Raw genomic sequence first — 22086 nt, forward strand, 5'->3', positions numbered from 1 at the left:
TCAAAAGAGGCATTCATGACAATTAAGGGAAGAGAAAGCACAATTGTAGAAGACAGGTACACAAACAATAGGAGGTTGCATCACATTACAGGTTTAGCAAAAAGGTTTTGTTTCTGAATGCCCCATAACCAAGCTAGTCAGTAGTTGAAGAGCAAGATGGACAAACGCTTGATAGAGTTATGTGCACAGTTCTGGACATGTTTTATGTAGGGCCTGGATCTTAATTTGTATGTACGAGTAGCTGCATATAGCAAGGTCTCCCAGTAAGCACTAGAAGTATTTCAGCTTACAAATGCTCAGCCGATGGCAGGTGCTTCATGGGGAAAAAAGGGTCGTGTAAATGAAAGTCCAACTTTCCTTTCTCCTTTTTGATAAGAATGAATGAAAAGGGCAGGGTGCTTTTTCAGGGTAGTCATATGCCTATTTTTAAAATGTTTACTTCTGACCAGTTACCATAGTTAGAAATCTTTAGTTTGACTCTAGATTTTGATTGTCAAATAGTAAAGGCCATCCAATTTTTTAAAAAATTGGATACGTGCAAATAGTAGGTGGATCAAAATTCCTTACACACAGAGCTATTTATTTTTACCTATTTTTCCTATTTGTGTACTGATACTAACATGAATTAATGAAAAATATTAATATGAAAAGTATATATAAACTTTTCTATGAATAGTGAAATTAGTCTCTGCACTAGAATTGAGGAAATATTTTATGTTTCTGGTGTTAACTATCCATTTTATGGAAGCTTTAAACAAAACCTTGGTCTTGACTTTCAATTAACAACTAGTAGTGACTGAATATGGGTTTAACGAGTGGGAAGTGTCTAGTACTTGCAACTCCTAGGGCCTGAACCAAAGCCTATTGAAATTGATGTGAGTCTTCCCATCGACTTCAATAATCTTTGGATCAGGGCCTTTTGTGACTTTCATGGAAATAAAAGTAATCCAGCAGCCACCCTGGTCAACCTTGCTTTAGGGTCCATACAAGGTTTTTTTGTGGATTCTGTAGATCAAGACCATACATATTAAGAATCTGCTTGATGATACCGTATCAAGGTTGAGCATTTTGAAATATTGGCATTTCATCCCACCTCACCACACATACAATTTATAAGAGGTCACGTACAAATTCAGGCAGAAAAGTTCTAATACATGAAAATGCATCCACTTAATACTGGCAATATCAGTCAATAACAATACATATTTGAATCATAGAGATATATGAAGAAGGGGGATAGAAGTAAGCCTGGACTTTAATTTTCATTTGATACAATAATGACCCTCTTTAATGTGAAAAATATTAAATTATATATATTCAACAAAATTATAATGTAACCATATACTTCATGTTGGAATCATCATACATTATTACCAAGTATTCTTCCTTATTCAAACTACAGCTGAGTGTCCTAATATAAGTAATGCAGAACTAGCAAGGTATACGGCTAATATGTACCTTCTAGCTAATTATGTTCCATAACAAAATATTAGTGTAAGGTTTTCATTAAAAATAAATTGAAATTCAGTGAAAGTAGTTTCACTGTCACCTGGTTTTTGAATCGGGAAAGGGGTGGGAATAAGTGCTCATATTTCAAAATGCTCAACAGTGAAAAGGTGTTGTCAGGCAGTTTCTTTGAGTTCAGGGTCTTGAAATACAGAGCCCACCAAAATATAACAAACAAACATTATATAGACACTAAAAGAAGATAGTGCCAAAAACTTGCATTTAGCTGCCTGGCTGAAGGTGCTTACTGGAGATTGTGTAATTGGCTACTATGATAACTTCCTTAGAAGTTTTGGTCTCCAAGCACAGACAAGACTTCTAATGTTACTTTCCTTTTGTCTTACATTTTATCTCCTTTCTTCTTTCTCCTTTTCACTAATAAAATCAGTTATGTTATACTTGCAAGGAAAATATTTCTGAGAATCATAGGCTCCTTAATGTAAATAAATTAAATCTTTATAGTAAATGTAAGGAAACAGTGTGCACTTTTTTGCACTTTTTAAATATCCTACAAGTTCACCCACCTCCTGATAAAATTATAAGTAACAAAGAAGTTATAAAAACACACAAAGCAATAACTTTGTATTAAATCTGGCTCCCTGCAGACATACTGGAGCTGATTTGTATTTGTTATAATTGGAAGTTTCATTTCATGGTTCTTCCCCAACCCTTTCTATTTCACCTTACCTTATTTGCATAATATTTATTCATTATCCATTCTTTGCTTAAAAAAGCTTACCTAAGGTGTTCAGTTCGTACCACATCTCTCACATCGCTGTTCTTAAAATTCACAATTTTTTAAATTAAAAAATCTTATGGCCAAGATTTTCACCAGCACTCATGCTTTGGGGGCTCAGGTTGAGAGATGCATGGAGCCTGCTTTTTTTTTTTGCTTTTTTTTTTTAAGAGCATGGTTCACCACCACTCTTTGAAAATCAAGTTCCTTGAACATGACTAGTTGGGGATTGAAATAAAGGCACAAAAAATCAAATCACTGGTCACTTATGAAAATCTTGTCCTAAGAACATAACATAAACTTCATTTCCGGGTTTGTTTGACTAAAAACAGTGTCAGGTAATTCATTTTAGTGATGAAAGATTTTGTGAATAAACTAGATATTTTATTTGAAGTCAGACCTTGAAAATGAATAACCTCTCTTTATTCCAGCCCTGATAACATGGGGCTACTCGACCCAGCCACTAGTGACGGACGAGTGATTTTCTTCCTGCCATGGGAAAAGATGACTATTGCCGGCACCACAGACACTCCAACTGAAGTCACACATCACCCAATACCTACAGAGGAAGATATTAACTTTATTTTGACTGAAGTGCGCAACTATCTTAGTTGTGATGTTGAAGGTAAATTTAATGACCTTTCTTTTTCATGGGAGGGATGCTGTTGTGTCTGCAATGTTTGAAAGTGAAACTATACTGTCACTAAAGTTTTGTGTGATTTGATTTACCATGCTTTTGGTATTTTGGGACTTTATGTGACATAAAGGTCATCCTTACCAACATTTCAGGGTAATACAATTACTGCTTTGTCAGATGTACCCTGCATACCCTGGCTATTCAAAATAAAATCAGTTGATATATACAAAAAGAAAAGGAGTACTTGTGGCACCTTAGAGAATAACAAATATATTGGTTAGTCTCTAAGGTGCCACAAGTACTCCTTTTCTTTTTGCGAATACTGACTAACACGGCTGCTACTCTGAAACCAGTTGATATATAGACGTCCACTCTGAGTGCACCCTTTTGGCCCAAGTGGCGTTAACTCTTTTGGCCTCACAACCACCCAGCTGCTCCTCTTGGCCTGTGGGGGAGGTATGTGATACTGTTGATTTTCAAGAGAGGGAAGGGGTGGAAGATGTGGAACACTTGAGGGTACATCCAGTGTCAAAGCGTGAGTTTATTGACCAGTCTCAACCAACTTTTTGTCTAGAAACAGTTTTTGACTCTTCCAAAGTCGTCATTCTGGTTTGTATTTTTTTAACCACTTTGTCCTTAATATTTGCCTTAAAAAAAAAAAATCGGTACGTATCCAATACTGTCAGTTTTCAGTTCAGGAGAGGGAAGGATTAAGGGCTAAAAGGGAATTTTTAAAAATAGAATGATGATGATCGCTGGTAGGTTCATTTGATATAGGGCACTCAGATGGAAATGACCTGTTTGCATTCAGATTCATGGTTTAGAGTTGAAAGGCTTCATATCTTATATCACCAAGCCCTTTAGCCATCCTGTCCTCTTCACCGTTGTTTTTAAAATGATTTTGTGAAAACGTTTGCGTTAGCAGAGATATTAAAGTAAATCTGAAAAGCACTCTGCCTGCTGGGAATGTAACAGTGTCTTGTAGTTAGATTTAGGAAGCCTTCTATCCAGAGGCTGAAAACTCTAGCTTACTTGTTTATTCTTCCCTGAAATGGGTAAATTGATAGTTCTGTTTTTGTATCAAGTTAAGAAAAACGATCTATCCAAAAAATGTACCATCAAGTCTCTTGAGCAGAAGTTAATCAGAATGATGTGGCGTGCCAGGCAGGTGGTTGGTTGAACTAAGCTATGGCTCGGAGTATTGAATAGGACAGAATTTTTGCAAGGTATTTCACAAAAGTAGTTTTCTGGAGTGTTTAAAGCTTTTGAAGGAAACCCACCTAGGTGCATGCTGTTTTTCACGAATGCAATTAGCAGTGTTTATAGATTGCCTGTTATTGAATTAACAACTGTGCTGGCCGTATCAACTCACTGCAGACCTGTTTTTTTGCTGCCAGAGACAGTGCCAGGGTTATCAACTTACACAGGCTTGGATGTGTTCCAGCTATTTAATTATAGTGTCACACATGCTGCTTTTTCTAGTTTCTTTAGTTTATAAATGTAATATGGTATCTTATTTCTGTGATTAGCACTTCATTTTGGCGGTTAAACATGCTGGCAGAGCAACATTGATTCTGAAATCTATTCAGTGCTCTTTTGGGATATTTTTATAGTCTGTTATCGATTTTCAGTTATCAGTCATATAAAAACAGAATCTAAAAACATACCCCAAAATGCTTCAGCATAAAGCAAATCAGTCAATTTTTTCCTTTGTAAATTTAATAGTCAACACAATTAAGTTTTATAAAAGCCTCTACTGCTCTCATGTTTTATTTAAAAAGTGAAATGATTATAGAATCTACTTGTGGTTTTGAAAATAAATAATTTAATGGTATAAACAGATGTGATCTGTGCTAAACCTGTGTTGAAAAGAGATTAAATTTGTTATAACTTGGCATTTTAAAATCATTTGGTCTCTTATATATTATAAAAAATAACATGGAACATCTTTTAATTATAGTAATTAAAAAAGATCCAAGGTCCACATCACAAAAAATATGACTTTGCGGACGGATGGAAAAATTCAGGCTGCCTGTTCACATTCCTTATACGGTCATCAATGCACTATGCAGATGTACTTCTCTAACTGTATCTCACCTCCTGCAGGTATTCATAACGCTCCCATCCCCATGGTTTGTAAGAGGAGTGGACTTTGTACCTTGCAGTAATTGGCCTCAATGAGTATGTCTACACTGCAATTAAAAGCCTGTGGCTGGCCCTGTCAGCTGACTCGGGCTAAAGGGCTGTTTAATTATGATGTAGACCTGGGGCTCGGGCTGGAGCCCAAGCTCTGGGACCCTCCCCTTCATGGGGTTCCAGAGCCTGGGCTCCAGCCCAAGCCCAAACATCTATATTGCAGTTAAACAGCCCTGTAGCCAGAGTCCTGTGAGCCAGAGTCAGCTGACACAGGTCAGCCTCAGGGGGTTAATTGCGGTATAGACATACCCAATAAGTCACATGGCTGAAGCAAAGTAGTAGATATTTTTTAGAAGCTAGGGTATGCTGTATTTAGTTATACCTCCGAGGGGTTTTTATTTTTACTATTTGATGCCTTCAGGTTTTATATCTACTATTGAAAAGTTAAAATTGGTTTTACGGGTATACTTATAACTGACAAGGAGCCAAGAAATAGCATAGATAAACATCTAGCCAGTTGGCCATGTATTTGATGGGATGGGAAAAATCAAGATAACTTTGTCTCTAATGGTGCTAAGAATGGGAAGTTTGAAATCCTCTTACTATATCTCTTGTCCTGAAAAGGACAGTTGAATATGGACCACATGGACTCTTGTTGATTATGAAATGTGTAAGATGGGGCCCTTTTAAAGCCACTGTATAGTAATCTGAGAACCCCAGCAGTATTGGAGGTTAGTGCGGAGCACAAGTTGTTGGAGTACTGGAGCTCTGCTAATAAAAATGCATTCAACCCATATCTTTGTGCGTGCCTAGGTATACTTCCACAAGATTTATTTGTCAAGTTAAGAGCTTGGGATAGTAACCCAATCATTTTAGAAGAATTTTCGAAAAGTGTATTGGAAACAAAATGTCAGGCATGCAGACACAAGGAAATGATACTTAGCATGTTTAAATGCGTGAAGAGAAATTGCCCATCTGAAGTCAGAGGCATCAGTGCATTGCACAGATTTAACTTACTGGTTGGTTTTCAGGCCTTTTGATTTTTCCAGTTTGTACAATGGACCTCTCTAGTTCTGGGTGCCTTTTTTCAGGTTAGAGGCTAGAGGGCTAAAATGTTTGACACTGATAATGCTGTTCTTTGATTCTCTAACCCTGCCCATTCTACTGCTCTGGAAAATCTCTCCTGTATTTTAAATTACTTTCTAAGGCTGTAACTACATTTCAAACTGGAGATGTAATTTCCAGTTCAAGGACACTGTGATAGGGTTTACTGGGCCCTTTGATCCCCTTACTGGTGGCCTTGCAGTCCAATCGTACCACCCCAAAAAAGGAGCAGTAAAGGTGCATCCTTCAGCCCACCTAGAGAGGTTGTAGGGAAGCAGTCAGGGTGCAGTAGGTCCAGTTAAAAAGTAGCTGCAAATTAGTTCCGGCAGGGACCAGAGGAATAAGGAAGGGTGATCCTTGCTGGTGGCTGGAGCTTAAGGGAGAACCAGCAAACTGGTTCTGGTGACATTTGCATTCCATAAGGAAGAAGCGATAACTTCAGCCCTGCGATAAGGGTGAAGAGGAAGGGGTTACACAGGAAGAGGCCCAGGGAATAGCAGCAGCAGCAGCAACTATTCCAGGAAGCAGCATGTGACTGCTACTTATAGGGTCCCTAGGTTGGGACCCAGAATAGTGGGTGGGCCCGGATACCCACACTGGCAGGGTGGCCTGAGCCCCAAGAAAGGGATAAGGCTTGTTTAGAGGCCCAAGTGAAGGGCAGGTATTGGAGTCTCCAGGAAGAAAGCCCTGGGGGCATTGCTCTATACAGGGCAGACACAGACTTAAAGCTAGCCCACAAGGGCTGAGAACTGACTCCAAAGACAGGGCTGCAGATACCAATCAGGGCACTGTGATAGGCCCTGTTGTACCTTTGTTACCCCAGAAGGGGTTCCTTCATGTGATGAGCCACTGAAAACCTGCCCAGCAACAGCCAACAGGGGGCACCAGAAAAGGGCAGAGTTCTGGTTCGCACTTTGCCAACAGGAGGTGCTCATGAGAGGTGAGTGTCCCCCGTCACAATGGCATATGGGATGTAGCCATTGGTGGTACGAGGGTGTAACAATCCTGAATACATATTCAGGGTTTTAGGCAGGATGGTACTTTGGGCAGCTAGCCTCTCCCCCCAATTTGCACTGCTGTGGCTACACGCTATTTTTAGCACATTACCTCAGGTATGTTTAGAATGGGTGTGTGTCCTCAAGCTGCAATTTACACTAGCAACTCTAGTGTAGACTTACCCGAAGCCAACACATAGAGTAAGGTTTTTAAGCTCCCTGTTTCATGTTAAACCTCTACTTTTGGGCAACATCCTAAGACCATCTGGGTGATTTACCCTGGTGCGCCAACCATTCCTAAAGTCTTGAGAGCAGCCCTGGTGGTTGTTTGAAGAATTTGCTAAGTGTTAATTTGTGACTTGATGGAGTGAAGCTTGGATACATCAGTTGGTGGTGGTAGTTAATTTTTATAGCTTCATAAGTGTGCATAAAGATGAAAAAGAAATGTCCTGTCCCAAGGAATTTAGTCTTGACTTCAGTGAGAGTAGCAACAGGCCCTATCATATCAAGGGATTAAAATAAAGAAAAGGGGTAAGGAGAAACAGCATAATGGAAAGACTGGGGTTATGATAAGTTCCTTTTTCAAAATGTGTAATTTTAACACGTTAGCCTGAGGGACAAAAGTCAGTCAAGAGGGGCAGGAATGATGGTCGCCACTGAAAGGCTAACTGGGAAAAACAATGAAGCTTTTACTGCTGGAACCTTTGTTTGTTTTTGGTTTGTTTGTTTGTTTGTTTTTTGAGCAGTGGAGAAGTGGTAGTGCTGATTGTTCTCAGAGCAGTAACTGGGCACCGTATATGGTTTAAGCTGTTTGTTTTTATATTATGGTCACACGATGTATAAATTCACTCAACTTCTGTCACTGCTGGATCCAGCCTTCCTGACACCTTAGACAGAGATGAAGAAAGTGAGCTTTCATTTACCTTGTTTTATCTTTCATCTTCCATGTAACAAGACTTAAAAAAAAAAAAATAAAGCTACACAGTAGTAGTGGTGTTAATTCATTGAGGGCTCAGAAAGGCCCACTGTGCTCCTTTATAATAGCCATTACGTTCTCCTAATTAAACAGTTTCCTCAAGACAAGAGAACTGCAGAATAGCAATTGCATCATTTTAAATAGTGTTGATGCCAATTACAATGTTGATTGAGACTGTCAAGGTTCCTCCCCCACTCTGAACTCTAGGGTACAGATGTGGGGACCTGCATGAAAAACCTCCTAAGCTTATCTTTACCAGCTTAGGTCAAAACTTCCCCAAGGTACAAAATATTCCACCCGTTGTCCTTGGACTGGCCGCTACCACCACCAAACTAATACTGGTTACTGGGGAAGAGCTGTTTGGACGCGTCCTTCCCCCCAAAATCCTTCCCAAAACCTTGCACCCCACTTCCTGGACAAGGTTTGGTAAAAAGCCTCACCAATTTGCCTAGGTGACTACAGACCCAGACCCTTGGATCTTAAGAACAATGAACAATCCTCCCAACACTTGCACCCCCCCTTTCCTGGGAAATGTTGGATAAAAAGCCTCACCAATTTGCATAGGTGACCACAGACCCAAACCCTTGGATCTGAGAACAATGAAAAAGCATTCAGTTTCTTACAAGAAGACTTTTAATAAAAATAGAAGTAAATAGAAATGAAGAAATCCCCCCTGTAAAATCAGGATGGTAGATATCTTACAGGGTAATTAGATTCAAAAACATAGAGAACCCCTCTAGGCAAAACCTTAAGTTACAAAAAGATACACAGACAGAAATAGTTATTCTATTCAGCACAATCCTTTTCTCAGCCATTTAAAGAAATCATAATCTAACAGATACCTAGCTAGATTACTTACTAAAAGTTCTAAGACTCCATTCCTGGTCTATCTCCGGCAGAAACCAGCATATAGACAGACACACAGACCCTTTGTTTCTCTCCCTCCTCCCAGCTTTTGAAAGTATCTTGTCTCCTCATTGGTCATTTTGGTCAGGTGCCAGCAAGGTTACCTTTAGCTTCTTAACCCTTTACAGGTGAGATGAGCTTTCCCCTGACCAGGAGGGATTTCAAAGGGGTTTACCCTTCCCTTTATATTTATGACAGACGAACTGTGCTTTTCTGGTTTAAAAAAAAATGAAAAGTCAGTGTTGTAATGGCTCTCTGACTCTTTGAGATAGTCCAGAGGAAATTCTGTACCTCGAGGCATAGAACACAAATAGAGGACTTAAGTGTGAGAAACTAGTGATTTCAAGGAAAACAACGTCTTTTCCTTTTTAAAAATAAAATTACTATCATCCTGACCGCTCACCCTAGCAAAAAAACCACCTGACCAATTTTCTCTACCCTCAGCAAACCATCACCAGCTCTACTCAACTGGTGAGAGATTTCCAGGATGTGGAATTCCCCTCCTTCATCTCTACATACATCACAAAAGTATTTTGTGGAAAGGTTCAGCCCCTGGTTACCCACATGCTGGACACTCAGTGGGGGAAGCTCTTTGTTTCTCCCTGAACCTTCACATCAGGACAAGTATTTTGGTGGGGGCAGGATGAGACTTCAGGGTCTTCAACCCCCCGACCCCCTTTTCAAATAACAGGTATAGGCTTGGCAAGGAAGGATTTCACCCGCACTTTCCCTTTGACTTTCTATTGAGGTCTTGGTGACCTCAAGATGCTAAGGTGCTAGGTAACCTTTGTGTAGAGAGCTGAAAGCATCATTAGCCTAACTGGCCCAAAAGTAAAGGTTCTGAGGTATCCCTAAATATTGCATAGTGGATCACTGTGTTAACAGCTGAGCCATTAGGAGGATCATCCAAATAATTTTCTGATTCTTGTTACCAGTTGTAACTCAGACGTTAATGATCAGATGGTTTTGGTTCACTAGTATGTGGACTGTTGTATGTACAAGTTGCTGCTGACCCGCTTTCTATTAGATAACTAAATAATAGGTCAGTGTGAAACATACCATGCAGCCACATATGTTGTGGCAGTTAGAAATAGTTGTAAAAAGAAATGAGCATGGTGTTTGTAGAACAAAATAAAAAAAGTGTGCTGGAATTGTAAAATCCACAGGCTGTCACAAGTATCCTAATTTCCATCATATCTGAGGTTGTCTGAGCACATGACTGGGAACCAGGAATCTTGGAATTGTAACCCGGTTCTGATATTGAATCCCTCTCTTGTCCTTGAGACAGTCATGTCAGCTTCTCTGTTCCATTTCCCCATCTTCAAAATGGAAATAATAATACTTCTCTCCCAAGGGGGTTGTGAGTATTAGATAGGATTTCAATAACATTTTACAGACGCTATTTTAAGTCATAGGATGTGAGTAAACTGAGGATACATATACCTCTGTCCTTGCCTATCTGGCATGTGAATTTGAGGGGAGAAATGTAAACATTATTTGTGCCAGAGTAATTTTAAGAAAATGAAATCTTTGCTTTTAACCAGAAAATAATAAAACTGATTAAGTCTGAAAGCTTTTTTCTAATTCTGTTTGGCCATTATTTGCTTCTAAACAGTGAGAAGAGGAGATGTCTTGGCAGCATGGAGCGGCATTCGTCCTCTTGTCACAGATCCCAGCTCTAAAGACACCCAGTCAATATCTCGGAATCATGTTGTTGCTGTTAGTGACAGTGGCCTTGTTACTATAGCAGGTACTGGAAATCCATTTCAGATCTCTCATATGGCTTTGTCAGGATTCCCCAGTGTATTTAAGTCAAAGGTAGTGAATGTTTGTACAGCAGATTTGAAGGAACAAGCGATATTATTTAGTTATTAGCGAATAAGTGATTTACTAGTTGAAGTCCAGTAAAGATGAAACTGGACTAAGTGTGAAGTTTGGCCGATGCAACACACTTCCACTAGTTTACCAAAACAGATTGTTTGCAGGTGGGAAATGGACAACCTATCGCTCCATGGCACAAGATACCATTGATGCAGCCATCCAGGCTCACAACCTCAAGGCAGGTCCATGTAAGACGGTAGGACTTTTCCTGCAGGGGGCTAAGGACTGGAGTCCTACTCTTTACATTAGGCTGGTCCAAGATTACGGACTGGAAAGTGAGGTGAGTCAACTATATTTCTACTCAGTGTTTGTATTAGTTATCAATAACATTTAAAAAAAAAAAAAAAAAAGCAGCCGCACAGCCTGTATTAAGGGCTCTTAAATTGGCATAAGACTACACTGTTTGGTCAGGGCAGAAATAATTGTATAAGAAAGAAATCCAGTAATAAATTTTCCTTTGCTAGTGGAGTACTAAAAGCCACGTGCGTTCTTTATTTCAGCGTCTGCATAATCACAAAGCTATGCCCTCTGTTTTTAAACATGTATGACAACCTAGGTCTTGGGCACCTCAAGCCCAACAAAATCTATTCTTCAAAGGTGATCACAGTAGCAGGAAGGAACTGAAGCATCATTAGTCACCGCTACATTGATACATGCATAGTAGTGTTAGTGCTGGTCTAAGCATTCACAACGCAAGTTGTTTCCTCCCACACAATCAAAATCTAATACCATCCTCAGCCTATTTATTACAGGCTATGGGAGAACTGACAAGACTAGTTTATATCTATTCAGCTGTGCCTCAGAAGGTGCTGGGACATAGTGTTCGCTAAATGTGCTCTTAATTCTATAGGTGGCTCAGCACCTTGCATCTACATATGGTGACAAGGCTTTTGAGGTGGCCAAAATAGCCCAAGTTACTGGAAAGAGGTGGCCTATTGTTGGAAAACGCCTTGTATCTGAATTTCCTTATATTGAAGCTGAGGTATGTGAAAATGGCTACGTTTCTCGTCTCTGTAATTTGTGATGATTATTAGTCACCCACCCTGTGAAGTAGGAGAGGGGGGTGGAGACTGTATCTGGCATGTAAACAGAAATTTATTTGAGTAAATCATGGAATAATTTTTTTTCTGAACTTTTATTAAACGCATTTAAACACATGAGCCCAAATGCTTTTTTATATTGCAGCAAAAAACGTGGGGCTTGCTTCATATAAATCCATTTTCTTCAATCACTTAAGCAAATTATGGCCTTGTGTGCACATATGCATAAGGCTCCATATCCGCTCCCTCCAGTGCTCTTGTTCACCTTACCGCCCCGTTTACCAGAGCTTCATGCTATTTTTTTCCCTCATTCCCACATAGGTCCAGTCCCCTTTCCCATGTCCAAACACTGCAGAACCTTACATTTATCTTTTTATCCAATTCTAATATTCTAGGTTATGTATGGGGTAAAAGAGTATGCATGCACTGCAGTGGATATGATTTCACGTCGCACTCGGCTGGCCTTCTTGAACGTGCAAGCCGCTGATGAAGCCTTACCAAGAATTATTGATATAATGGGGAAGGAACTTCACTGGAGTGAACAGAAGAAAAAGGTACAAAAGACACTTTAGAACTGGAACTTTTTTTAAGCTCTCTTGTAGAGCCCTGTGCAGGATTATTTTTTTAATCCTGCTCCCGCATTGTTTCTTGCATTTTTATCCTGCTCCCTCCCACAAATCCCGCAAGAGAGAAATTTCCCCATGCTACTAAAAAAAAATCAAATAATAAAAAAAAACAAAAAAAAAACCCACCCCACACAGTCGGTTAGTGTGTAAACATTCAGACACAATTTTTACCACTAAAACAATAAAACGAATCTTGCTTAAGCCATATAAAAATATACTTTAACCCCTGTTATAATGGACATCAAATCTTTCTATCCTTCGCTTAAATTTCAGAATTAAAACCTTTATTTTAAAAAAAAGAAAAACTTGCTTTACGTTGCTGAAAATTCTATTTATGACAAACTGATGAGAGATTGAGTGTTTTCTCACAAATTACCAGAGTCTGTTTTTTGCCCACCCAATCCTGCCTGCAACAAAGTACGTTTAATCCACTCCCGTTATTATGGCAGTGGGTCCTGCGGGGCATGCAGAATCCCAATCGTGCTGCAGGGCTCTACTCTTGTTTTCCTTAATCAGTTTCAGTCTTAAACGAGTTTAGACATGCATTTGTTAATAGAACATTGCAAATGCCCTTTTCTTTTGGCATATGCCATTTTAAAAAAAAAGCTATCAAACCAGTTCCAGTTGCTCTGAAAAGATCAGAATCTATGGTGCTGAGCTGCGTAATTTAAAAGTGAAAGTAAAATTGGAGGTTTCATCCTGTTCCTTAGTGGACATTTTGTTCAACATTAAATTTGTCAGAAAAGTTCGAGAGAGACAAAATTTGACTTGTAGGAGCGTTTCAAGACAGGACTGCTGTTCGTTGGTAGAGCTGTGGAAGGGAAGCTTGCATGGCATTTGCCCATTGTTTTTTCTTTGTATCCCTCTTATCTTCCTTCTCCTCTCTTATAAGGCTTCCTTTGTGAACTGGTGATGAAGTTGGTCTTGATACCACTGTTGGCCTCACTAACAGTCCCAAAGTCATCTTTCTCTCTCCTTTCCCTCATCTCTGAGAAGCCATTGAAATCTAGTGGTATGGGACCTGGTCCACATAGGGCCCAGGTGGTGAGCATCCTTCACTTTCATTGCAAGATATGTGACCAGCACCTTGCAGGATCTCACATTTACAATGCCGTAAAATGCTCCTGCAGCATGAGGAGTAGTGTCAGGGAGAAAAGTGCAGTCATGTGGGCTGGCTCATTCACTTAGAGACAGTCCTGTGTCCAAGAAGGATGACCAGGTTTGAGCTTGACCTCTTGAAGAGGGCAGGACTGCATGCATGTTGTGGTTCTCTCAGCTCGTAAAGGAACATGAAGCCTCCTATTGGTCATTCACGATACCTTTTAGCCAGTTAGAAGTTGTATTAAAGTTCAGAAAGAAGCTCATTTTATTCCTGCATTCTGCACCAAAAAATAAAAATTCTGCACCAAAAAATTAAAAATTCTTCACACAATATTTTAAAATTCTGCAAGTTTTACTTGTCCATAAATAAATGCAGAGGCTCCAGCATGGCAGTGCACGAAGGTGGGAGATCACCCCACAGCCTCTCCACCCCCATCCTGGGGACACAGACTCAGTGGTAAGGCTGCACCCAACCCTGACATGGCGCAAGGCCTGGGCCTGCCACAGAAACACCCCGAGGCACCAGGTGTGGGGCAGGCAGGCTTAACCAGGCAGGATCCAAGTGTGGAGGGGCTCAGTGTGTGGGGATCCAGGTGTGGGGTGAGAGGATTTTGTGGGACAATCTGGGTGCAGGTAGCTCAGTGTGGGGGGATCCGGATGCACAGAGGCTCATTGGAGGGCTCCAGGTGCAGGGGTAATGGGACTCTGCTGGAGCTTCCAGGTGAAAGTGGTTGGGGCTCAGCAGGAGGGTCTGGATGAGGGGGGTTTCAGCAGGGGTGTCTGTGTGCTTGGGGAGTGGACTTGGTGGATGAGGGTCTGGGTGCAGCTAATTGGGGGTCAGTGCTGTGGGTGTCTGGATGTGGGGGCTCAGGGTGGTGCAGGGGTGTGGGGCTCGTCAGAATGGGAGTTTGAGTGCAGGAAGCTCAGTGGGGGTTGGTCTGGGTGCAGGGGTTAGGGTCTGGAGGCAGAGGGCTCCAGATGCAGGGGTTGAGATTCAGTGAGGTGGGGTTTGAGTATGGAAGACTAGGGGGTTTTGGGTGTATGGGGTGAGGCTTGGCGGGGGTGTCTGGGTATGGGAGGTCTGGATGCATGGGGGTTGGGTGGATGGGGGAGCAGCTCCTTGTACAGTGACCCCTTTCCTTCCCCCTCCCCCCTGCAGCTGAGGAGCGATGGGGGCAGAAAGCAGGATATGACGCTGAGCTTCCTGAAGCTGGAAGAGGTTTATGGGAGTGCATTTGACAGCCCCAGCCACTCCTTGCAGAGAAAGAGGAAGGCCCGTCCTCTCCTGCCTCCAGTCCAGCTGGGATTAGCAGCTGATCCTGGCTCATGGTAGGAGCCACTGGCTGGGGTGTCCCCAGCTCTGTGGTGATTTAACTCTCCGCCTGCTGCTCCGGGTGCCTTAAATGATGTACCCGAGCAGCTAGGGAGTGGTTCACAACTGCTCTTGCAGCTTCCCTGTCGGAGAGTAATTTTTCTGCGGGGAAGCAAAGAAATCTGCAAGGGACATGAATTCTGTGCACGCACAATGATGCAGAATTCCCCGAGGAGTATCATTTGAATCCTCTCAGCTGGAGGACTTGTGATGACTCTAAGCCTTTCCAGAGGGATTCATAAAAAGAGGGATGCAGTTATATCACAGATGTGTGCTAAAATGCTTGGTAAATATCCTGAAGGAAGAAGGGAAGGGTTGTTGTACTATAGCTACAGTAAACTAACTGGAAGGGGTTTGGTTAAAAATAGAGAAACAAAAAATTAAATTCGAAAGAAAATCATTTTGGTAAATTAGTACATGTTAGGATTCATATAATTCTATCCAAAATATTAGGTTAAGAGTGCTAAGGTTGCAAACCAGTCAGAAAACGTCAGCACTGAGATTGCATGGCAACCTTTCTCTAACCCCTTGCGCATATGCATTATGATACAGTCTTTAGTTGCATGATCACACAGTTGCATGATCATCATGCACACGTTTCTCCAACAATACAAATAACATACTGTTTCTGTAAGTGTAGACTGATGGTCTCTCTCCAGCCCAGGAAGGAGTGACACCATGCCCATATTCTGGAGCAGCCCCTTTTTCTCAGGGCTTCATTTATTGGTCGTACCAACAGTCTTCAGAAAAAACAACAAATAAACAGTTCAACATAAATCCAGTGGCCAAACCAGGTCCCTTTCCCTTACCTCAGGACTTCATTGCGGGAGTCCCCCAACTCTGGTAGCTCTTTCCCAGTCCTACCAGCCAGCTGTCTGGGAGTCCCACTGCTGCCGGAGCCAACCTGCTGCTTACAGCACTCCTCCCTCAGTTCTTTCAGCCCTTATCGGAATCCAGTGCTTATCAGGCAATCACCTGATCCCTTGCAAATTGCCAGGTACTTATCTATTTTTTAACATGGTTCTGCCTTAGTACAGGGCTCACTGGCCCCAGGACACCTGGCTTTTACAGGGGCTTTTTACACCCTGTTACAGTAGCTACACATGTAGCATCTTTAAATGTGATTTTTTTTTCATTCCTTTCTGTGCTCTATTTTCATTATGGTCCAGTATATCTTTTTGCTCTTTGGGGGTGAGATAGTTCAGTATATTATCAACACAGCATTCCTTAAGTATTCCAGGGGAGGAGGCCATTAACTTCAAAGCTAACTTAGGTCCTGATCCTCTAAAGACTTGTGTACATGCTTTACATGAAGCATGTGAGTAGTCCTGATAAGCTCAGTAGTTCTCCTCATATGCTTAAAGACCTGAAAAAGAGTTCTGCTCAAACGCTTGCCTTTTTCACCCACAGAAGTTAGTCCAATAAAAGATACTGCCTCACCCACCTTGTCTCTCTAATATCCTGGGACCAACAGAGGTACAACAGCACTGTAAACAACAGTGGAAGATATTTAATTAATCACGTGTGTAAATCTTTGCCACATGTGTGCCCTGGCTATAAACTTAGGATACACACACACATGCCCGGGAAATTTGTACTATTGGTATGTGCCATTTATATATAATCTATAGTATATTAAGTACAGTTTACTGTGAACTCTTTGTATTGGTGACTTTTATGGTATACATTGACAATAATACTAAAGATGCTACATAATTCTAATTAAGGTTGTAGAAAATAAGTGTATGCTAAGCTAATATACTGTATTATATATTTGAGAAATAGTATGTGATCATTTGATTAAAGGCTGTAAATTCTCATTTGACTACAATATTGAAGGGAGCTGGAAGGGTCAGAGCCAATCTCTCAGGTAAATATGCATTTTATGGCCTTCCACACATGATGTTAAATACCCAAAACCCCACCCACAACTCTTAAATAAGTGAAGAATAAGATACCAATTCTTAATGAAAGGTGATTTCGTAGACTTGATCTGGAAGTGCTGTTTCTGGTGACATCACTGTGAGTTGCATGTGTGGACTGAGGGCATGATATGGCCCTAAAAATCTTTGCATTCGATGTCTTCAGTATAATTATCAATTGACAATCAACACTTGTACGTCAAAGCCAGTGATCTAGATGAAGCATGAAATGGTTCCTTATCTTAATGACCTTGTTCACTCTAAGCACTTTTTTGGCCATCAAATGCTGATATTCCTCTAAAGACCAGCAATTATAAGTATGTGAAAGGAACCAATGAAATATTACGGTATAGAAGAAATTCAGCATGTAAATATTCAGTATTATTCTAGAACTGAGACTTTGTTTCTTTCATATTTTAGGAAGAACTTGAATCTGCTAAAAAGTTTCTGTATTATGAAATGGGCTACAAGGCAAAAGTAGGGCAATTAACAGACAGCTCTGAAATCACTCTTATACCTTCAGATATTGACAGGTAAATGAAGTACAAATGGACCTCCCGGATAGTCCCTGGGAAGATATTTCTGTCAATCTTTTGTGTATTCCTTTTCCATTAATAATCCTATTTTGCAGATATAAAAAGAGATTCCACATGTTTGATAAAGAAAAGAAAGGCTTTATTACCATACTGGATGTTCAAAGTGTGTTAGAGGTAAAATTTCTCTTTTGATTTTTTGAATTCTTATCTCAGTTGTGTAGTATGGTATAAATCATGTTTAACTGATCCAGTTGATTTGCCTGTTGTGTTGTTCTTTTATTTAGAGCATCAGCATTCAAATTGATGAAAATACACTTCATGAGATTTTAAATGAAGTGGATTTGAACAAAAACGGGCAGGTTGAACTCGATGAGTTTTTGCAGGTGAGTGGTTTTCTATTTTAGTTGTAATGAAAGGAACACAAGAACCCTCATCTCCTTTTGCTCTGTATATTGGAAATTAATTATCAAAGCTAGATGTAGAGTTTGTACATAAAATTTTACAGACTTGCCATTCATTTTTTATTCATTATTAATCGTATATGAATTTACGTTGTCTAAAGGTGGACAATGCTTGAATCAACATTAAGAAATACCAACAATTTCTACACCACTGTGTGTATTGATCACAATGTTTCCTATACTCTGAGCCTACCCTTGTAAGGGCAAATGCTGCAGCATGTGCTTATAAGTAGGTTGTTTTTTTTTTTTAGTGATGACCATTATGCCTGGACAAAGCATTGGAGAGAGAGACTGAGGGGTTGTTTTCACTGCTTTATTAGCTTGAAGTATAACTCCGTTTTCTTGCTAACCCGGTTGCCATCCTGCACACAAATCTCTAGTTTGAGCTGGGTGGTGCTTTAAGATCCAGCCAACTAGCCTACCAGTGGGTATGGTTGGCTGACAACAGCACTAGTAATACAGTGGGGATGCAGCAGCTCACATCACAGCAACTCATCAGCCGCTAATCAAATTCTTCTGTGTAGCTCAAGTGTTGCGTATTGTGATCCCTCTCTCTAGAGATTAGCTCTGAGTGAGTGACTACAAAGCAGAACACTAGGCTAGCTTGAGTGTAGTAACTTGAGAGTACTAACCCAAGCTAACTGTTGCAGTGAAGAATTTCCTGAGGCTGAAATCCAGGCCCCATTGAAATCTGTAGGAATTTTGAATATTGCCTTCAGCGGGGCCAGGATTTCACCCCAAGCCTGTCCTGTGTTGACAAGGGGATATACTAGTTGAGCTAGTAGGTATTATCCATCCATGACTGCTAGGAGTTTTCTTTTTAAACATGGAGTTTGTCTTCCTTCCTTCTGTTGTGTTTTCCCCAGCTGTCAGGAGGCTAAAATAGTGGGCTGTCTTCTGTACCTTTTTTTTTTTTTTAATTAAAGTAACCCAACTAAAAGATTTGCTGAGGGGAAAACAAAAGACTTCATGCTCCCCTTGACTTCTGTGAGAGAGGATCGTAAATCAGCAGATCTGAACTGGGGGCAACACAGAAATGACTAACGGTCGCTTGATGCAAACTCAAATCCTGTACAAGCATCTCCATGTAAAACCCTACCTTCAGGGATAGGGTTAGGAGCCCATCACTCTCTGTAAGTCTCCTAGCAAACTTGAGGGGCAAAACAGAGCAATACACTGCTGATCAATTCTGCAGTAGTCATTTATGTGGATTTTTTGTCCGTGCTGTGGAGATTCCATCAGGGAACAGCTGTAGTTGGGTGGTACATGCTGTCAGGAGTCCTAAGAAGCTGTTTGAGGCCACGGTGCCTAGGCAATGCAAATGGGCGAAATACCCCTTATCCCCCATCCTCCCCCAAAGAATTCCCAAGCAACTCTGAAACTAAAGTAGTTTTTCCCATGCAGAAAAAACCCTCCTTAGGTCCAGACAGTCTATCCTGTAGTTTGTCGAGGTATCCTTTCAGTAGTAGAGGGCTGAATCATGCCTGTTGCTTCCTTCAAATTAGGCATGAGCCACCCACACATCTGAGGGCACAACTTGGCCAGCCGCTGCACAGTTAAAACAATAGCTTTTGTTCATGCTTAATAGGACTATTGATTAAAAGCTTCACTGAAAAAGTATCGGGGGCAAGAAGCTGCAGGTTCAAAGTGTGGTGTATGCCATCCACATTGTCCTGCTTAATTTCTGAATGATCTAAAGAGAGAAGTGCATGAAAGGAGGACATTAACGTCAGTTTTCTATGCATCTTTCTGCAAATGCTTTCCAAAAAAAAAAAAGAGAGAAGGCAATAAAGATACCACTAAATTGTTTGCCTCCAACCATTTGACTCCCCTCACATGAGCAGTTTTTGTTTCCAGCCAGCCAGGTCTGTTTTTGTAGAGCGTTACTGGTCAGGTATTTCAAATGACTGCCAGGTCTTTCCTGAATCAGGGCAATGATGAATGCCGAACATGTGATAAATTAATGCTGGGGATTTTGGTCAATGTCAGCCGTTTCTTCACTGTGTCAAGTTAAACAAACAAGATCAAGGCAAAGGAAATGGTAATTGTCTCTCTGGAGATGAGCTGTAGATAAGAGCATTCTTGAATCTAAATGCAGAAAATTTTCACAACTTATGTCCAGCATTCTAAAAAGGGAGGATTTATTTGCCTAAAACATAGTCACCAAAAAAACATTTAAAATAAAATGGAAAAAATAGTCCTGTGACGACATCCTAATATATTTTCTTTAAAAAAAAAAAATCACACATCTTTTCAGGCAATTGAGAGAGAGCCCACCTTTTTATATAAAGTTTCAACTGGGGAAGAAATTTGATTTTGCACTTTATAAACAGAACTCTCTCGATTTCTGAGTATGTTATGCTGTAACTTGGTTAGTTGGGGTGCACTATAATTAAGAAACAGAAAACTGGCAATTAATCATGCAGTGTTTATTGTGCTCAATACTCTTTAGAGGTTGTCTGTTTTGTGGTTTTAATACTTCCAAAATGTGAATGACAGCACTTTTTGCATATTTTTAAAAACTAATTATTGGTGGCTTCTAGGTTGTCCTCTGTGTTTCAAAAATGCACCGTAAGCCACATTTTGAAACAGATTCCTTAAAAAAAGAAATGAAAATAAATGTTTGAAATCTGGTTACTGAAGTCATAGGCCTCAAAGCTTCAATAATCAGACCTTTGTACATTTGGGCTGAATGTCTTCTATGTATGTGGACAGCATGTAGCATATTGTGCACTACTATAAATTAAGTTTTAAAATAACAAGTAAAAAAGGTAACAAGTAATAAAACAAACCTTTGATTTTTGCCACCAAGGTAATTAAATGTGTGGAACTTACTTAAATGGTGGTAAATCTTTTTAAATGGATCTATTAGGATTCATGCTCCTTTTGTGTTTGCTTTCTGAAGACTTTCATTGGATTACTTTCATAACTTTCATTGGCAGAATGTTTGTGGAAACTTATGTTTGCAAATACTTGTGGAAATTTGTACAGTATTTGAATGTGTGTCAAGGCGCTTGCTCACTTATCCAAGTGGGGAACAGAGCACTGCCATGTGATTTTTCTGACCAGTTGCAAACAGTCAACAATGGATGCTTTCAGAAACTGTTTGTAGTCTCTCTAATGAGTCAAAAAGAGTTAGGAGTTTTTAAATAAAGAATAGTCATGAAGAAATCATGATGCTCACAGATATATCAAAAACAGAAGTAGAAGCTAAATTCATTAGATACGTTGTTACAAAGTGTTTGTTTGCTCAGCTCTAGTCTAGTCTTTAAGAGAAAAGTCAGATATCACTCAAATCAATACTGGAGGAAGGAAGATAAAAAAGGATGTTTTCCTGATTCTTGTAGAGTAAGACCTGAATAGAAGAACATATCAGCATCTGGGTAGCTAATGCAGTTGTGATCACTAGTCTGTTACATCACAGACCAGTTTCTTGACTGTGTCGACTGGCGTATTTCCACTGGCGAGAGTGGAACTATGACAATTTACACCAGCTGAGAATCTGGCAGATCTTTAACATTACTGTGTAGATATTTGGATATTTTTTGGACAGCAAGTACTGTTCAAGGGCACAATGCTGCCTTCACTTACGTGGACCAGAGGCTGTGAAACTGTAGGTGGAGGCCACAGAAGACAGGGGAAAGAGCAATTAAACAGGAGGAGGAGGGACTGGATGAATTGGTCCTCTGTGGCATGCTCCCTTTGGGGCCAGACAGATTTTTCTAGCAGAAATTCTCTTGGAGGTTAATTATCCTCCAGGTCACCAGGTTTGTGTGGGCCCAAGTCTACCTGTGATAGTTTTGTAAAAAGGGAAGAAATCTGAAGTGAGGTGGCTATTTAGCTCCTGTTGAGAGGAAGAAATATTTTGTAAGTGCCAATTGCTTTTTGTATTAGAAAGTCTCTGACCAGCAGACTACATGTATTTTCAAGTCCAATGCGGATCTTATCCATCGATTTTTAAAAACAAAAATCTAAAGTCTAACACTAGAGTATGTTCATTAAGGTAATGCTGAGACTCCAGTTTCAAGGACTTAAATGCAAACTAGTTTTAAAAGTCTAAAGCAGTGTTTCCCAAACTTGGGACGCCGGTTGTTCAGGGAAAGCCCCTGGCGGGCCAGGCCGGGCCGCTGCTTCCCGCAGCCCCCGTTGGC

The 22086-nt window shown here is 40.5% G+C and overlaps 1 protein-coding gene across 4 annotated transcripts in view; it reads left to right on the plus strand.

The window, feature by feature from the left end:
• Positions 1 to 22086, plus strand: part of GPD2 (glycerol-3-phosphate dehydrogenase 2) — a 123626-nt gene that overhangs the window by 97487 nt on the left and 4053 nt on the right. For all 4 annotated transcript variants that reach the window (XM_077829387.1, XM_077829388.1, XM_077829391.1 and 1 more), the window contains 8 exons: positions 2674 to 2867; positions 10612 to 10746; positions 10982 to 11157; positions 11728 to 11859; positions 12313 to 12471; positions 17359 to 17471; positions 17570 to 17648; positions 17759 to 17857. In XM_077829387.1, the coding sequence (XP_077685513.1) occupies positions 2674 to 2867; positions 10612 to 10746; positions 10982 to 11157; positions 11728 to 11859; positions 12313 to 12471; positions 17359 to 17471; positions 17570 to 17648; positions 17759 to 17857 (1087 nt within the window). The remainder of the gene's footprint in view (positions 1 to 2673; positions 2868 to 10611; positions 10747 to 10981; positions 11158 to 11727; positions 11860 to 12312; positions 12472 to 17358; positions 17472 to 17569; positions 17649 to 17758; positions 17858 to 22086) is intronic.

The sequence above is a fragment of the Eretmochelys imbricata genome, chromosome 11, assembly GCF_965152235.1.
Source record: "Eretmochelys imbricata isolate rEreImb1 chromosome 11, rEreImb1.hap1, whole genome shotgun sequence".
In the NCBI taxonomy this organism is placed as follows: Eukaryota; Metazoa; Chordata; order Testudines; family Cheloniidae; genus Eretmochelys; species Eretmochelys imbricata.